This window comes from Molothrus aeneus, chromosome 5 (assembly GCF_037042795.1).
Source record: "Molothrus aeneus isolate 106 chromosome 5, BPBGC_Maene_1.0, whole genome shotgun sequence".
NCBI classification, from domain to species: Eukaryota; Metazoa; Chordata; class Aves; order Passeriformes; family Icteridae; genus Molothrus; species Molothrus aeneus.
Genome location: NC_089650.1, coordinates 48,622,373 through 48,641,051, shown reverse-complemented (window position 1 = coordinate 48,641,051; position 18,679 = coordinate 48,622,373). Strand labels below are relative to the sequence as shown.

Here is an 18,679-nt window from a genome sequence, read left to right as displayed (position 1 = left end):
GCCCATGTCAGAACACAGACTGCTGCAGTAAAATTGCTGCTCACTTCCCACCTCAGCCTCACCCTGGCCTTGATACCCAAAACAAACTCTGCCATGCCAGCTCCCAAAATTAGATGGTAGCCAGTGCACAGAGCTTTTTGGATAACCCACACACAACATTATGGCTTCTACAGGGAACAGCTCATCATATACAGGACTCGTGGCGATGGTTTTCTCCCTCCTGCACTGAGCTCTGAAAACACTCACAGCTACAAACTCTATCCCACGGGTGCTGAAAAGGCTAAAGGCTGATGTAACCACTGTTGAATGTCTGGCTCCTTGGAGAGCTCACAGCCTGGTGCAGCTGCTTGTGTCAGATTTTTATGAGAAATAGAAACCAAATTATACCTCTGATTTCAAACATTGTCCCCAAATTGATAGGAGGCCCTATCCCACAGCATGCCTGATTCAGTGCCAGGGCATTTAATTACTTGTAGACAACATTGCCCGGGGGTGGGCATGCCATGGAATTGGGTTGCGATGGAACAGCCTGTGGGACACACCCAAATAGTCGAGAAAATTAAATGCTAGTGTTGCAAGGGTTCAATCACAGTCCAAGTAGGGAAAATAAAAATGTTTTTTCCTACCAATTTATTCTTCCAGCTGGGAATGAAGCCTTTGTGTCTTTTCACACAACCACCAGCTCTGGCCCAGTTACATTTCCTGGTTCTACCACCACATAGTCAAGTCCATAAAAAGTAGCATCAAATGGTCTGGCTGCAAAATACGGGAGTCAAAAGAGTTGTGTTCAATTCCTAGCTGTGCCATAAGCCTGACATGGGGAAAACAGCTCCATGACTATCTCACCTCATATTTCATTTAAAATAAAGTTTTGCTTTTCCCTCCATTCAGTTCACAGTTGCCTTGAAAATATAAAAGACACTTTCTCATAATGCTGTACTTGCTTTAGAGTTAAGGAGGATGGGGGTGGGAAGGAAGGGAAGCAAGGGTGGGCAGAAGTCTTTAATAAATAAACAACTTCAATGATGAAGGATAGAAAAGCTTTATATCAGTATCACCTCCTATAAAAGGCAACCAAACAAAAAAAGGGCTTGGCTGTACTGATTAAAAGATAAACACAACCAGTACCATGTCTTTTTAGCTTACCTAGTGATATTCAAAGGACTAGTTCATGGTATTTTAAACACTTGGGGCAATGCTCAGTGCTACATCTGAATGCTTTGATGCTACAGGCAATGTAACTACTGCCTGATGCTTGTATGAAGTCCTAAATATAAACCTTTGCCCATGAACTAAAATTACTAATGGAATTTGGCTCTAGCCACAGAAAGGGTTTAAAATCTCCTATCTAAAGCCTTATTTGATCATGTTTCCTTTGCTGGTTGCAGTATACTGTATCAGATATGCAATTACCTAAATTCTTCTGTTGTGGTCACTGTATTAATTAAAATTACCACAATTTAAGATTTACTATGATCAGGCCCATATTTCTAATTAAGAATTCCCACAAAGAAGTATCAGTTTATAGGTTAGGAAGCATACATGTATTTATCCTGTTATGTCCAGGAGGTATTGGCCAGTAGAGCCTTGACTTGCAGTCAGCTGTGTTGGGCTCACTGGGCACTCTGTGCTCAGGCCATGCCTGCAGTCACCAGTCACCTGGGGCATCCTTCTGTCAGGGGCCTGGCTCAGATGCCAGATGCCTAGAAATTTTTCAAAAGTGACTAAATTAATATTTTTCATCCTGGTCAAAATTCCTGGCAAAATCCCCAGAAGTTATGTCTCAGAAAGCTACATGAATAATAGCCCTACTGAGAGCAGAAGGAGGAATGAAGCCTTCTGTTAAACCTTCTTCGTATCCCAGACCAGTAATTTTCACGTCTTCCATTTGCTCCAGTGAATCTGTCATGAAGAAGGACACACAAAGGACCAATCTAGCTGCCTTGGGAAGTGGAATTTACATGTCTGACTCAGAAGTTAGGTCTTATATGACGATGACATTCAGCAAGTAAGGAGAAATTCTGAAGAACATGGAAAGCAAGTTCAGGGGGTAGGGCAGAAGCATACTGGAGCTGAGTTTTGGTTTCTGTGAATATGTGTATGTGTAATAAACAGCAAATCTCTCAAATAACAGGATGCCCAGAGTTGTTGTGGCTGCCCCATCCCTGGAAGTGTTCAAGGCCAAGTTGCAGATGGCTTTGAGAAACTTGTTTTAATGCAAAGTGTCCCCACCCATGGTAGGGGAGTAGGAACTAAATGATCTTTAAGGTCCTTTCCAACACAATAATTTGATAAATGTGGGTTTAGCTAAATGGATTATGCCCTGTGTAATCCTGATATCCACCAATTGAAATATCTTCTTAGTTGGGAGGGTCTGTATTTTTTTCTTTCCTCAAGATGGAACAGATGCTAGAAAAACAAAGGGAGTAACTGCAAATAATTTTTAATTAAATATCTTTAAATTTATTCTGTTGGATGTTTGCTCCTCTAAATGTGCAGAAACATACTGTGCAGTGCATGACAGCATGACTGAGGGTGAGTCTGTTAAAGAACTGGTCTGCCAAAACTCTGGAATGAAAATTAAAGTTACAATATTTCTTAACCAAGGGGATATGCTCCTTGATTTCCTGGTTTGCTCATCAAAATCTACTCTTTGTTTAAAAGAGCCTACCTAAAGTCCCTTAAATTTTGCCAAGCCTTGAAACATGCACACACCGAAGGTGTACCTGGGACCAAACACTTTGCAAAAATACCTAAAAAGAATCATTTAGGTGTTTGAAGAATTTTACATAGGACCATGACCTTTAATGTACAAAGTATGCTACAACACTTTGGATGAATGTGACCTGACATAAGCAATTAAAATTTCCTATAATAAATCATAATGTTATTAACTGGAAGTTAGATATTTATCCAGTCTGTGGTATCTCTGCTCATTTTTTCTGTGTTTCTATGAAAAACTGAATTCTTGTGCTTAGAGGCACATAATCTGTGTAATCTATAAAAAACACAAGCCACTTTTCCAGCTAAATGTCTCAGTCACAGAACAGCAATAACCTCACAAAACTGAAACAGAGAACACATCAAGCCATAATTTCAAAATCTGTGCAGAGAAATGCCAAAGAATACATTTTAAAGTAATTACAGAAGATAATTTAAACAAAGTCCTAGCAATGGCCTTCAACAGTCAAATTGATACCTAGGTAGGTTACTTTAAAATTCATTTTCTTCCATGTTTAGCCTTTGTGAACCCTTAATTTATGCAACCAGGCTTGAAGGCAAAAAAAAAAAATGCTGTAATCTGTGGCTCTGTTTTGTTCAACAGAAATATTTCTTTGGAAACACATCTAATCCACTAGTTAGGAAAAGAACAGAAATTCCAGAATCTTTCCTCATGATTTCTTAAAATTTCCTTTCTAAATTTCTAATATACTAATGAAAATAAATAATAAAACCACCTCACCACCATATGTACATCATTTTCTCTACCTCAGAGAGGAAAATGAGGAATGGCTATTTTAGCTTTAGAGTGTTTTCAAAAAATTATTTTGACAGTATGTTAATCTTAATTCAACACTATAAACCAGAGTGTTTCAATCTGGCTAATGAAAAGAGCCAAGTGAAGAGAAGCAAGGAATGTATGTATTTATTAGTTTATTATTTATTGAAGAAGTAGTCCAACTGGGAATAGGCTCGAGCTCTGGAGCTGGCCACACAAAAGAATTTCCAAAGATACCCTGACACATAAAAGCCCAAACACATCTTCACATTATATCCATGACTGAGCAACAGCCTCAGCATCATGTCACCATTCAAAGAATACCAAATGCACTGGGGAAATGTGTATCATTAAGCAACAAAATTAGCAGTTGACATCTGCTCCACAAGATAGGAGTAGTTTTACAATTCCATGGCTGTCAGCTCTCACTGCTACAAGAACACAGTTTAAAGGATCCTTGTTTGGATTTGCTCCTGCTTTGAGCAATATTTTGGTGCAAAGAATCTCATTACTAGAAACAGCATGACAAAGTGCAGTCTCTCTTCTGTCATCATAAGTATTTGAAGTTATGTGTTCAGACAAGAGAGTGTTGACATCCAAAGCATTTTCAATGACAAGCTCTAGACACTGGTTCTGGCTGTCTACAGCAGAATGAACAGTGCTTGACCCACTTTCCTGGATTAAAGTTTGGGATGTGGCTGCAAAGAGATACTTCCTGCTCCTAAAAAACTGTCAACAAAACTAGGCAGGTGTAACTTCCTTACAGGACGAAAATAACCCTCATCCATCTATGTTCTTAGTTACTACCTAGACATCTTACAAAGAATCAAAACACAGAAACATCAGTTTTGAGTACTCTCAAATAAGATGTGTTTAAGTCGTTTCAGTGGTTTTCACTTAATTCTAAGGAACGTGTTTTGCATTTTGCTTAGTTTCTGCTAAAAATAAAAGTTAATTAAATCTAATCAAACAGAGGTATTTCTGAAATAGAAATGTACCTGAATATACATTTGCAAGCTTACTACAAACATCTTTGACGTAACCATGTGCCACATTGTTTCTTAGAGAAAATGTAAAGTCCAAGCTCATACTCACAGGTGATGCCCCTCATAAGCCATTTTGTGTATGGGAAGCAGCCCTGCCTCACCAGGCTCATTGCCACTTCCTCCAGATTTCAGAAGCAGAGCTCTGCAGTCTAGATTGTGTCCTCGAGCTGCTTAAAACAATACTGGTACACGATCATCTGCTAAGGCCTTGACATGTCCACCTCAAAGGAGGATATAGAACTTATATTTATATTCAAAGTGATTTATAGATCATCATAAAAACAAATCCAGAGTACCTTCCTCCTTATTTTCAGATATATTTAAGTTAAAGCTTTACTAAAGCACGGAATATTTTTTGTGACAAATATAAAACCCAAAATCAAAATAAAAGGTGTACAGACACAAGTTCAAGTGCTCACCTGAGCGGGCTCTGCTTTGACTGTAAGCATTACAACTGAGGACTTTCAAACTGACATATTTCAAATATACTTCAGTAATTAATACCAATATAATTCCATACGTGGAAGGAAAGGTAGGAGGCAGGGATTGAGTGGAGTAAAGAGAAACACAGAAGGGCAAGAAGACCATGTATAGCAATCTCTCCTTGACTGAAAGGGATTGCTTTCAACTCTGCCACTCCTCTCACATGCATTACAGAAACATGTAAGCATCACTCCAGTCCAGCAGAAACACTCACATATGCTTCCTTTCCTTCCAGCCAGTTTCCTCTTTTTTTCCTGAAAGACCTCAGCACTCAGGCAAGACGTATGCCAGTGCAGAGGTGAATTTCTCTTTTCCTCACTACATATCATTATGATTAAGATGCTCCAGCACATCACAGTGATCACATTCAGTCGTAACCCCTAATGGTCTTACCCAATATTTGTCCTTAATGTTCACATTTCCATCATTCTTCAGAATGTCAACAATGTCTTTGCATCTCTGTTTTGCAGCTTCTTGCATTGTTGACCAATAAGTTTCTCCTTGTAAATCATGGTATTGGGATAAACACCCTTTTCCAGGATCATTTGCCCATTTTCCACAAAGCCAGTTTTTGTTGCCAAAGTTAGTGCTGTTTTCCATTGCATGTTTTTTATTGCCACGTTGATTCATAAGATGCTAGAGGTAAGAAAGTGAAAAAAAGATACAACAAAATAGAGCACAAGGCTGTTAACACATACACATATATCAGAAATCCTTAAATGCTAAGTTTTAATTACAAGTATTTGTAATTATGTTCACCTAACCAGTTCTGCCAAACACACTGAATACTGAATAGAAATTCTTGCCTTGTCTGTAAGCTTCTGAACAAAATGTTAAAAATGGTCCAATTTATTTGTTGGTGTAAACTGATGCAACTTTTCCAAAACGAGAAATTTGTTGGAACATTTAAACAACATAAGCAAGATGCTTCATGGAGGACTTGATCATACTTCTTTCAGTTAACATTTCTAGCCTACATTGATGTCTACATTATTCTATATTTCTTTGTTGCTCCCCTTATCTTATGGGATATTTTAACCTTTCTTGCCATCTAAAGTGACTTCAAATACTTGTAGAATTGGCTGAACTGCAACCTTGTGCAGTGGAAATCACTCTCTTTGATCAGTTTCCTTCAAAGCATATGTCAGGTTCACAAGTCCTTGAAGCCCAGATACTTGACCTTACAAACTTGAATGGATAAACATGATGCAGTTGAAAAACAATATGTCAAAAGCTCAGATTTGCAAAGGGACTATTTTATTTAATTTTAGGGTGTCATTTTTGTTTTGTTGTTTGTTTGTTTGTTTGTTTTGTTCTGTTCTGTTTTTACCCCAGGACACCTTGCTTCATGGATGTTACAATTTTCCTGTTGTTCTCACGAGGTGATACAATAAAATGGTCTCATCTCATGTCATTAATTATCTCTTTTAATGGTCCTTAATATATTAAAACCCCCCAAAACAAACCTCAAACACTCACAAATATTGTTTTATCTTTATACTGCCAAAGCACAGTGTATTAAAGAAGAAAAAGGTCTTTGGACTCCCCGCACTATTTCTGCAGTCGTGAAGTTTAATGGACATTCACGTGAGTTTGGTACACAAGGTCAGGCCATGGCCAAGCCATGCCACCTATTATTTTCAAGGTGTGAGAGTCATAGAAATGCTCAGTGGATTAGTAACAGAGTATGTCAAACCTTTTAACTATAGTCATCAACTTAATTCAGTCTGTTCATATCACCAACTGTAACTGTGGCTTATGTTCACTATGCTTTTTCCTCATGATATCACACCAACCAACCACCTTACTAGTAAATTCTCATTACAACTGGAAGGTCAGGAATTATCTCTTTACAACATCTTCCATGTTTTTGAACTGTAAAATGCAGTCTTTATATGTTATAAAACAGACAGAAATAAAAATGTTTTAAGTTAATACATGCTGTACCTACCTAGGTTTTTCCAAATGAGTTTTGGGTTTTGATAGTTTCAAAATAGTTTGACTGTTTGATTCAATCTTAGTGGCTTAACCCATTTGTCTTGTTGAATCTTTTTATTTATTTTTAAACTACTACTTCCACAGTTTGTGCAGTCATGTGCTCTTTCTACCACACTGAACACTTATCATCCTCGAAATGTTGCACAAATATTACACAACTATACTAAGTCCCCGTTGTATGTTTGTCACAGCTCATGGTTCTAGTCATCCTGCAAATAGAGAAGGAGCATTGGAAATGCTACTTGGAAGAAATCTTCTGAAACTTATTTTCAAGGGGAAGAGTTAATCAACTTTCTCTTCAGACTAGTTTCTGCACTGCTCTTGTAAGCAGTAAGTCACTCAAAGTACCATAGCCAGTATTATAATCCCATCCACAAATACCTTACAAGTTAGTATATTATGATAAAGCTTGCAAACCAAAATTAAATTAGTAAGGGCTTACATTTAGATTGACTCAGAAACTAACTGAAAACTAACTGACTAAAGGTCTCTTGGATTCAAACTCCCACATAATACAGTTTCTCACCTTTTCCAATGTGCATTGGAATCATGGCCTGGGTTTTCAACTGCAAGGAAACAAATTTGAAGGAAGATGTTAAAAATCTCTACGTCAATCCCATTTTCTCTGATGGAGAAAATATACAGCTTGGGTCTTGAGTGCCATCTCTGAGCACAAAAAAAAAGGAGTCCAAGAATAATAAAAGAATATTTACAAATACATTTTCATTTAGGGCTTAGAAAAACAGATCTTTCTGTTGTTCATAAAGGAGAAGCTTTTCTGAAGGTTCTCTTCTCTGTCTCTTCCTATTGTGTCCATAGTCAAGATTTCAGCATAACAGGCCAAAAGAACATTTAACATGGAAGGTAGACTGAGGAACTGCTCATCACAATGTGGACACATGTACTACTCTCCCTCATCTCTTGTGGGCAATACACTCCATTGACAGGCAGAAGAATTCTGAGGCAAGATTCTTTAACGCATTTTTCCTCTCATTTTCATTAACACTTCTCAAATTCTGATGGCACCTTACAGCTTCCATCACTTAACTCACAAATACACTCCTGTTATGAACACTCACAAACCTTTCAGAGAGCAAAGATAAAATTTCTCCTGGACTAGCAGTTTCAGAAATATACATCAATGAACACAACTGCAACCTCCAGCTGCCATCAGCTGAAAGGAAAGTACATTTTAGAGCACATGAATATCTCATTGGCAGCTAAGAGGTGCTCCTAATCAAACAGTTAATTTACATGAGATAATTTATTAAGGAGAAATATGTAACATTCATAAACTTATTTCTTCCACAACTGCTTTAAGACAAAAGTTACCTTCCCCTTTTTCATACCTTTCATTTTGAAAACCCTCACTTTGAAGATTTTATACCATTGATAAAACTTTTTTTTAATGAGTCAGGATCACCCTATTGGATCCATGGAGGGACCTTCATGCTCTGCCAGCCTTACTGAAGTTGCTGTCCTTAGGAAAGTTGAGAACTATTATATTCCAGCCCATCATGTTATATTTACCCCAGAGCCTGAACTGAAAAGGCTCCTGAAGACTTGCACAGACCTCAGATCACACCCTCACACTGCAAAATCTCTGAAAAAAAAAAGTCAGTTTAGTATATTAAAAAGACATTTTAGCAATGTTCACATATGGTCTATTCCTGCCAGATGATAAATATGCTCTTAACATCAGTGTTTCCAGGAAGAGTTAAGAACACTAAGTAAGATAGTTTTTTTAGTAATAAAATAGTTTTATTTTCATTAGAATGTATTTCCTTTCTATGACTCCTTTCTCTCCAAAAGATCAGAGGAATAAACCAGTTTAGAGGCCACCCCAGAAAATTTTCTCGGGTCACATAGTTTCCATACCCAAAACCTTCTCCTGCTTTGCTATATTCCCCTGAGTGATTTCACCAGAGGCATCATAAAGCTCTTGAACACAAACTTAACCAGAAAGGGCTCAGATGAGCAGTGTTTCAGAATTGCTGTGTGTACTATTTTCAAATTATCTTATTCCACAAAAATCCAAACATTGTAAAATGAGAAAGTTGGTTAGTAGCAAGTGACTGTGACAGGGTAGAGTCAGTGTGAGGCAAAGAGCTCCCCAGAGCTGGACACGCTGCCAAAGGGTCTACAGGCACTCCAAGAGCCTGATTTGCTGTATCACTGCTGGTAATACACTGTGCTGGGGTGACAAGGGCTGACCCAAAGCATGGATGTTCCACAGGGATCACAGGGAACAAAACAGCATGGCTGATACACTGAGCAGCAACAGAAACATCGCTGCTCCCTTACGTGATGTGGCAATGAAAAGGCTAAAAAGCTCAGCAGGAAAATCTTCTTCCATTCACCCTCTGGCACTTTCTCAACTGCCAGACGCACACACTAGATCACTGGAAACAATTGCAAACCCTTACTCTAAATAAGTTGTAGTTTTTTATATTACAAAGAAGATTTTCCTGAAACAACATTTTGAGTAGCCTGATATTTTTCTGATACGTTTTGTATTCATACCTGAAACACTAGACATTACTCCTTGATGTTCTATTTAGAAAAAATGTTTTTCTCTCTAAATTACTGTTTTCTCGTTAGAAAAAAATATGAGCTACTTGCTAATCATGGAAGTTGCATCTTTCCTTGGAAAGATGTGTATCAAGCATTTATTGCTTTTAAACACATAAAGTTAGGTGAGAGTTAATGCTATTCTAATTTCTTATCCTTAAAATAAGCTAGACAATCTTAGCTTTATTCTATAAATAGGAGGCCCTTAGGCATGCACAGAGGTTATTCATAGCAATGAAAGAATTACTAGCAACCTAAATTTGGACTCAGTCTCTGAAGTATTACGTTTTTAAACTATTTCTCTGTTAGTTTAATTGGCGAGCACAGCACAGTCTCACCATTTCAACCCATTATCTTGCCAGTGCTACTCTGGGGCCTGAATTTTAAGCAGCCAGGAACAGTGCCCTGCAAGCTGAGGTGTCCTGTGATACTTCTAAAATTAAATACGCAGTTGTTAGATAAATTAAGGTCTGACCTTGTACAACTGTAACATAAGCAGACTCGACCCTCAGGAAAGTATTACATATGACTTCTCTAAAATCTCATCAAATGTAACACGAGGTCTGGGGATATAAGAGTATCTGTGTCCCCATTGGTTAAACTACTCCCATTAAGAAAATTAAGTATTTGCCAATTATTCTCAAGCACTACGTTAACAACATATGGGAGCATATTTACATAAATCACAACAAATTTGAGAAGGTTTAGCCTTCAACTAGTTGCAGATCCCACCATATTACATCACCAAACACTAATCTCTCTCTCTGAGGCTGACATGATCAAAGCTTTATAGATTCAATGACAGACAATTACAGTACTTATTTAACCAGTTTAGTAACTTGAAGATGGACAAAGAAGCAGGAAGCATGGCACCACAGACAGCAGTGAGGAAAACACAGAATAACTCCAGAGTAAGATCAAGAACAGCAGTACCCAGCAAGCTAAACCCAGGCATGGGATGAGGAAGAAGCTGGAAATGTCACTGATTCAGATCCTGTGTTGTTCTTGCTTTAACCAATTAGTTATCATTTTTACCATAATGAACAGACAATAAGGGTACACAACAAACTGAAAAAAACCCCAAAACTTCCATCTTGTGTTTAATTGTTCTAATGAAATTAAATTTTACAGTGAACTCCTCTGTGACTTTTGACTCACTTGCATTTATAGAACCATAAAAGTGTAAGCTTAACTAAAGCACTACATGCATTCCAATCTTTGAACACGAGATCAACAAAACCATTTAATGATGATAAGCAATATTCATTGCAACTTCTTTGGCCAATGCAACCTAACTAAAGGTGGCACACTCCTAAAAAACCCCAGTATAACAGAAGCAGACAGAAGCAATGCTGAGATCCTGTTCTACTGCTAGCTATGAGATTATATGAAGAGAGATATATTCTTATCTAATTTAAAAATGAAAAACATGCATTTTTAATACATATAAAGAACACAAATGTTGTAATTATTTACTTTCAGTTCTTTCATTTTCTGTACATAACCAAGACACCATCAGAATTAGTACATATCCACATTACAAACATGGAATTGTTTTGATTTTCAGATATTTTTAATAACATTGTGCATGAAATGCCTGATTCCACTCATACATAATTACTAGATATAAATCCATCAATTATGTTTCATGCAGAATAAATAAGTTGTAGTTGTATATACACCACATCCCATGGCAATTTGAGATATAATATCATGCAATAAATTCATTGGTGAGACAAACATGAGATGGAGAGCTATAGCACGGCCTTCTTAAGTTACCTACATACTGAATATTAATACATAGGATACTAGTCATAACAGAACCCACAGTGTAAAACAAATAATAACTGTGAAATGCTATGTGGGAGGTTTGGGGTTTTGGGTTTTTTTGTTTGTTTGTTTTCAAAGTCAGTACACTGATAATACTTTGTAGGTTTCAGCTTTGTTATATTTTAAAATAAATCATGTATTGAAATGGGATTTGACCAGTTTGGAGAACTTCCCACAGTACCACTTTGAGATGGGTTTAATGAAGATTTTCATCAACAATGCCTATTGTTTTTCACTTTGTTTGGATGTGGCAAGCACTCCCACGTGCTTAGGCTGTCCAAAGTCCCTAAGAACTACTGCTGGAATGACACTGACTGTGCTAAAAGATCGTCAGGGGCAGAACCATTGGTGCTGTGCTCTGTTAGTGTCACCAGGAGACAGATCAGCTGGTTGGACCATCACAGAGAAGGGGAAAATACAGGGCTGGTCCAATAAAAAAAAAAGGCATGAACTTTTAAAGACTGGCATTTTGGAAAGAAAGAATTTCAGTACCTAGAAAAGAAATTCCAGCTGTTTCCGATGCAATTGCAAAGAGCACAGGTGTAGGGAAACACAAACCTTGCATACTGATATAAACTGTATGAGGCACTATGCTTTAGTTGCAGACTGGAGGAAGTGCTTGTTTTATCAAAGCACTGGCTTCCAGGGAAAAATCTGATATTCTGAGACTCAGCTGGGGGAGTTTGCTTACTAGTTATGAAAAAGAGGAGCTCAAGAGCAGGACAAAGGAATGATAAAGAACGAGTTGTCCAGAGTAAGACACAAACTTACAATGTGATTATTATAAAGTATAACTGCGGAAAACTCACACTTTAAGCTAGCAACTAAGCATACGACTTAATAGAGGGACAACTGGATCTTCAAATGAACATCATGTTCACCTCAACCAATAATTTAAACTGTCTTTTCATTGCTCCTTTGTCCCACTGTCTCTACCTCAAGGTCCTTAATTAAGTTCCCTGTTTTCTATTTTCTGCCTAGTTCTGTTTTAGGGCATTTTTTGCTTTTCTAAGCGATCCCACGACAGGACCCCGAGCAGGGCGCTCCCGCCGCAGCCATTACCCGCAGCGGCCCCGCGCACGCGCACTGCTGCCGGCCCGCCGGCCGGGGCCGCTGCGGCGCATGCGCAGCCCGGCGCCCTCCGCTGCGTCCTCTGCGGGCGCCGCGAGCGCGGCCATGGCGGGGGCGCTGAGGAAGGTGAGGCGCCGCCGAGGGCCGGGAGCCGCGTCCTGCTCCTGCGGCGGGCCGGCATTTCTGGGGGCGGGCAAGGAGTGCCTCAGCCGTGCCGCGAGAGCGGGCGGCCACCCTGCTAGGGAAAGGCCGAGGGCGGCGCAGGGCCTGGGTGACCTCCCCGGCAGCCGGGGGCGGCGGGCCCGCGGTGTGGGGCGGCTGGAGCCGGGGGCACCGGAGCTGTGCCCGCGGCTGCTTGGTGCGCATCAGGCACAGCAGCGCCAGGATGGCGAAGGAGGGATTGTCCCGCTCTGCTCTGCACTGAGGCGGCCTCAACTAGAATGTTTGATCACCGCGGTCTGAGAAAGATATTAAGCTATTAGAGAGCATCCAAAGGAGGGCAGCGGAGATGGTGAAGGTCCTGTAGGGGAAGCCCTGTGAGGAGCGGCTGAGTCATTGGTCTGCTCAGCCTGGAGAAGAGGAGGCTGAGGGGAGACCTCACTGCAGTTACAGCGTTCTCATGAGGTGAAGAGGAGGGGCAGACACTCATCTCTGTGGTGACCAGTGAGAGAACCCGAACAAATGTCCTGAAGTTCTGTCATGGAGGTTCAGGTTGGATATTAGAAAAAGGTTCTTCACCCAGGGGGTGTTTGGGCACCGAACAGGCTCCCCAGGGCAGTGGTCACAGCACCAGCCTGACAGAATTCAGGAAGTGTTTAGACAATGCTCTCGGGCACATGGTGTGATTCCAGGGAATGGTGCTGTGCAGGGCCAGGAGTCAGACTTGATGCTTGGGGGGTCCCTTCCAACTCAGGATATAAGGTGAACTGTTCCCTCTTGGAGCACTGGAACTCTGGGATAATGGGCATATGGCAGGAGGTAAGGCTGGTGTCATGGAATGACCCCTGTCAGGTGTATATTGAGTCAAAACAAAATGATTAGTGTGGAAATGGATGCTTAGGTGTGTTAAGTATGTTTATGCTCTCTCTGCAGACCACTGGACTTGTAGGATTGGCTGTAGCTGAGAACCCTCATGAGGTATGTAACATATCTCATTCTGTAGTAATGGAAACTCTCAGTGAGCTCTAAGGTTTTTGTGATGTGTTTGCATGGGTAGGTATGCAGTATATCTTAACCTGGTTCCAGCTTTATGAAATAATTAAAATTGTGCACTGTGATAAAGGTTTAATGCATGTCATTATAAGTTATTTTACACATGTACTTTTTGTGGCATGCACTGATTTCAAAAACCTCTCTAGTATTAGTATCTTTATGAACCAATATTTGACTTCTTTCATCAGTAATTCCAAAACAAAGAACTCTTTAAATTCATTTCTTCGTAAATATAATTCCTGCTTCTCAGGCAAAAAGATTTTTGCTGCTTTGCTGTGTAAGCAAGTATTGAAATAACTTACACTAAAGGGCTGGCCTAGTCTTAGATGATAGAGACTAGCCACGTGCAAAGCCACACCAAGGCCCCGGGATGGCAAGCAGTGCTGAGATTGGAATACTTGAGTGGTACCAGGAAACTGCGTTAGGTGGTTCTTGTAGCAATATGTGGCTTTCTTTTTACCTCCTCAGGCTCACTAGTGTAAGTATGTTTGTCACATCATGCTTATTCAGGAGGCATTAGCTTTGAAAGAACTTCAGTGATTTTTTTAAAGTTCTCCACTTCGAAATTTCTTATTATATAGCAATTCTATTTCAAAAATGCTTTTTGACTCCAATACTTAAGAATGCTGTAAAAAAGAACCCTTGAAAAAATCACTGTTTGGTTGAAATTATTCTAGCTCAGTCTACAGCCTTGTCAGATGCCTTCTGGGTGAACTTAGTACATTTTAGTTTTTTTCAGCAATTCAAAGCTAAGAGTAAAGTACTCGACAAGGGTTTAATTGAAGTTCAGATTCTTTGCCAATTTTCTTTTTGTTTCCTGTTTTTTCTTCCTCGAACTTCTTTTAGTATTCTGCTTCTATTTCTTATTGTTCCTATGGGACACTCATACCTTGTCAGATAGATACAATTACCCAGTACAAAAGTGTGAACTTATTCACCACAATGTGTCCTTTATCCCTGCATTTAAATCCAGCAATAAAAGTTTCAGGTTTAATTTAAATCTATTTGTTAACCAGAACTTTGCACCAGCATGAGGAAAAGTGACAAAAAACCCTCACTTATAATCTCTCTGTATCTACTCAGATAAATTTTCAGTATCTGATGGGTTAGACATGAATTTGCCTCTTTTTTCTCTCTCTTTTTTTTTTTAAGAGCACTTTATGGTCTTTATTGTTTTTCATTTTGCATCAAGTGTGTTCAGATTGCAACTGTCTTTATTTTTTCATGGTTCTTTTTTTCCATTGAGGAATGTGACAGCAGGAATTTTTCAGTCCTGAGAAATACTTGCTTTACCCAAGATAGAGTTCAGTGGCTCAGTCTTAATTATTAGTTGATCTTACACTTCTGGATTGAATACCGTGTTTTGTGTATAGATAGTAGCTTAGCAGGTTTGTTAGGACAAGAAGTTAAAAATTGCAGTTGTGTATTTTAACCATGTCTTGTGATCACCTCAGCGCCTGCGAATACTGTACACAAAAATCCTTGGTGTCCTGGAAAACATTCCCAAAGATGCAGCTTACAGGAAATACACTGAGCAGATTGTAAATGAGCGATTTGATTTGGTTAAAAAGGTAAGTAATGCTAGTGCTAATTCATTAATGCTGCTCATTAAAAAAAAATCATAGGATGAGAAAAGTGATTTTTGGAGTGCCTGGCTGTTTCTTAGGTGCAAATGTAACTTTCAGGTATCAATTCAGAAACAGTTAAAGTATCTAGATTTGTTTTTGTTATTGACTGGGATATTTTGATGTGATATTGACTGGGATATTTGGATATTTTGGTATGAAAAGGAATTGTTAATTTCCTGCTGATGTTTAATGATAATTAGAAGCAAACTTTTTTTTTTTTTTTTGAAAGATTCCTAGAAAAGTGGTAATTTTCACACACTTTGACAAGAAAAAGTACATGCTCTTGCCAGTGTAGTGTCTTAGCACAAGCCTCGTCTTTAATATTTAAGACCACTTTTTGTTACATTAAACCCTGCAATACTGTTACTGTGTATTTTGGGTGATAATTGAAAGCTTGCATATAGTTCTATAAAAATCTAAGAATAAGACTTTTTTCAAACTAAAGCCTTTATCTGCTAATATTTCTTTGGATTCAGTAAATAGCATTCATTCTTTGTATTTATCATTGAGGGTTTGATGTTTGCTTCTCAGTAAGAAATGAGTGTGAGATTTCTTTCATAATGTAAAATTATATAATTTTATATATAATTTTATAGCTGATTTGATAGTAGTTCTGAGAAAGATTGGAGCGTGATCTAGTTAAATTATTGTTTTCATGCTTCTCATGGGCTTTCTACTCTCACTAAAACATTTTATTGTATGTATTGAAACACACAGGAATCTGATGTGCAAAAACTACAGGACAAACTGAACTGTGGTCAGATAGAAGAAGTCATTGTACAGGTAAAGAGGGGAAATTTGAGATGACATGCAAATTTAGCTGTGTTTTTTAGTGCTCCTTGGGCTGAGCTTTTGTTCAGAAAATTGGAAGTTTCGTGTATCTTCCTTTGCTGCAGAAGAAAAATCCCTGATAACAAATTGTCATGTAGTGATGGGATGGCCTTGCTAAAACCTAAGAAATTAACAGCTGTTTCTTGCATTATGCTTACAGATATGCATGTATACCTACATTGCTGCTTACAGAGTCTAAATCAGTGAAAAGGGCAGGAGAGGATTGAATAATACTGGGGGTAATCCAAACCAAGTGGAAAATATCATGAAGTTGTCATTGGGAATGTCTCTCCGAACAGAATATCTGTTTGGGTATTTAGGGGTGATGGGAATTTTTTAAAAAATAACCCCCAAAAACATACAGTTCCTTTGATATTTATAGGTGAATTTTGTGGTAGTCTGTGATCATGATAGATAATGACATCACTGAGGTAATTAACTGACATAGAGGTAATTAATATTTTGGCAATTGTATAATATTTAAGACTTTGTGTATGGTGTTTATTAACAGGCTGAAAATGAGCTGTCCCTGGCAAGAAAAATGATACAGTGGAAACCATGGGAGCCTCTAGTTGAAGAACCTCCTTCTAATCAGTGGAGATGGCCAATATAATTTTCAAAATGGAGTAACCTCTTGAAAGTCAAAAGAAAAAATTAATTATTAACCTATTGTTACTGACAGTTGTCTTTAAATTAAAGATAATCACTTCATTAAAATATATTTTGTCCACTTAATTTAGCAGTCTAAAGGCTGCTGCCAATTTCTTGGAGAAATGGTTTTAAGAAAATTCTTTCTGGCATACCTACAACCTTTTGTTTATTTAATTTCTTGCATTTTATATTAACAGGGTACTTGCGTCTTATGCTGAGTTGTTTTTATAATCTGTATTTCTATGTTAAAAATACATATATTATAGGCTATTTGAAATCAAAATCCAAGTTGTAGAAAAGTATGGTGATTTTGTCCCACCTTTGGCTATGTATTTTTGCTACCCCCTGACAAGGTCTTAATGGCCATGCAGATACTGCAGTGAGGGATTTAATGCTTCCCAAAAACAACAGGATTTTAGGTTTCAGCTGAATCTCTGTCCTGAACTGGCTGACCCTACTGCCCACATAACTAAACACTATTTTTGACTTGTGGGAGGTACTGGGAAGATGGGAGAGGTGACGGGGAGAAAGAAGACTGCCACTCAGATTGATGGCAGCAGCAGGTTCCTTGTTAACAGGTAGGTTACCATGCTTGGCATAACACCTGTGGCACAGACCTTGGCGTTGGCATCTTAAGGAGCCATTGTGCAGATATTGGTCTATTGTTGATTCACATCTTGAGTGTTAAGTGTTGCAGGAAATGGGCTGACATCAGGCTGGCTACCAGTCACCAGCTGGGTCCCACAGGGCTCCATCCCAGCACCCTTCAGTATGTTCATTAAGACTTAGATGCAGGACAGGAAGGGATTCTCAGTAAAATTGCTGATGACACTACTTTGGGAGGAGCTGTTGGCTCCCTCGAAGGCAGAGAGGCCTTGTGGAGAGACCTCAACAGGTTAGAGATGGGCCATCACCATAGGAAGTTAAAGAGACAAGTGCTGGATTCTGCACCTGGGATGGGGCAACCCTGGTAGCAACACTGAGGAATAAGACACTGGAAAGCTGTGCTGCAGAAAGAGACCTGGGGGTCCTGGTCAATGGCCAGTTGAATGTGAGCCAGCAGTGCCCTGGCAGCCAGGAGGGCCAATCCTGTCCTGGGGGGCATCACCAGCCAGGCAAGGGAGGGGATTGTCCTGCTCTGCTCTGAGCTGGGGCAGCTTCACCTTGAGTGCTGGGGCAGTTTTGGGCACCACAAGAAAGATAAAGAGATTTTGGAGAGTGTCCAAAGGAGGGCAAGTAAGCTGGTGAAGGGCCCTGAGGGGCAGCCATATGAGGAGTGGCTGAGGTCAGTGGAGCAGAGGAGACTGAGGGGAGACCTCATTGTGGTCTTCAACATTCTCACAAGGGGAAGTGGAAAAGCAGGGACTCATCTCTGGTGACCAGTGACAGGACCCAAGGGAGCAGCATAAGCTGTATCACAAGGGGTCTAGGTTTGCTGTTAGGAAATGTTTTTCAACCACAGGGTGGTTGAGCACTGAGATTAGCTCAGTTGTTAAAGTGTGTGGGGCTAATCACACCAGGGTGTGGGTTCAGTCTCTGGATGGGCTGTTCATTTAAGAGTTGGACTTGATGGTCCCTTGCAGGTCCCTTCCAACTCAGAATATTCTGTGATCTGGGAATTCAGGATATTCTGTGATTCTTTTGAAATCTTATGTTTAGAGATTTAATCTTATAAATCCCGAACAAAATGTCCAAACTAGATCTAAGGGTACTGTGCAGTTTTGCCTTTACTGATGTTTTTTTCAAGACCATTAGCAACATTCCTGCAAGTTTAAAGACAGGAATATAGCTATATCACAAAAATCTGCAGTTTAATAAGCATTTGTATATGCACTACTAACATTACACAACATACTTGG

At 39.2% G+C, this 18,679-nt stretch overlaps 2 protein-coding genes across 2 annotated transcripts; one reads left to right on the top strand and one right to left on the bottom strand.

The window, feature by feature from the left end:
• Nucleotides 1–2,933: 2,933 nt before the first annotated feature.
• On the bottom strand, nt 2,934–12,551 carry ASB15 (ankyrin repeat and SOCS box containing 15). The gene is given in 13 exon segments (XM_066550714.1): nt 2,934–3,005; nt 3,007–3,070; nt 3,655–3,755; nt 3,757–3,824; nt 3,827–3,865; nt 3,868–4,220; nt 4,595–4,768; nt 5,357–5,540; nt 5,543–5,623; nt 5,626–5,664; nt 6,077–6,208; nt 6,369–6,394; nt 12,490–12,551. Coding segments are annotated over 13 exon segments (1,395 nt in total).
• On the top strand, nt 12,537–16,904 carry NDUFA5 (NADH:ubiquinone oxidoreductase subunit A5). The gene is made up of 5 exons (XM_066550760.1): nt 12,537–12,624; nt 13,591–13,635; nt 15,165–15,281; nt 16,056–16,121; nt 16,681–16,904. Exons 1-5 carry the CDS (start codon nt 12,550–12,552, stop codon nt 16,780–16,782), a joined length of 405 nt encoding a protein of 134 aa, XP_066406857.1. The 5' UTR covers nt 12,537–12,549; the 3' UTR covers nt 16,783–16,904.
• The last annotated feature ends 1,775 nt before the right edge of the window (nt 16,905–18,679 follow it).

Excerpts from the sequence above, each read along its gene's own strand:
- NDUFA5 (XM_066550760.1), top strand. The coding sequence starts at position 12,550 with ATGCGCAGCCCGGCGCCCTCCGCTGCGTCCTCTGCGGGCGCCGCGAGC. Across the intron at positions 13,636-15,164 it reads TAGCTGAGAACCCTCATGAG|CGCCTGCGAATACTGTACAC; the intron begins GTATGTAACATA and ends TGATCACCTCAG. Across the intron at positions 15,282-16,055 it reads GATTTGATTTGGTTAAAAAG|GAATCTGATGTGCAAAAACT; the intron begins GTAAGTAATGCT and ends TGAAACACACAG.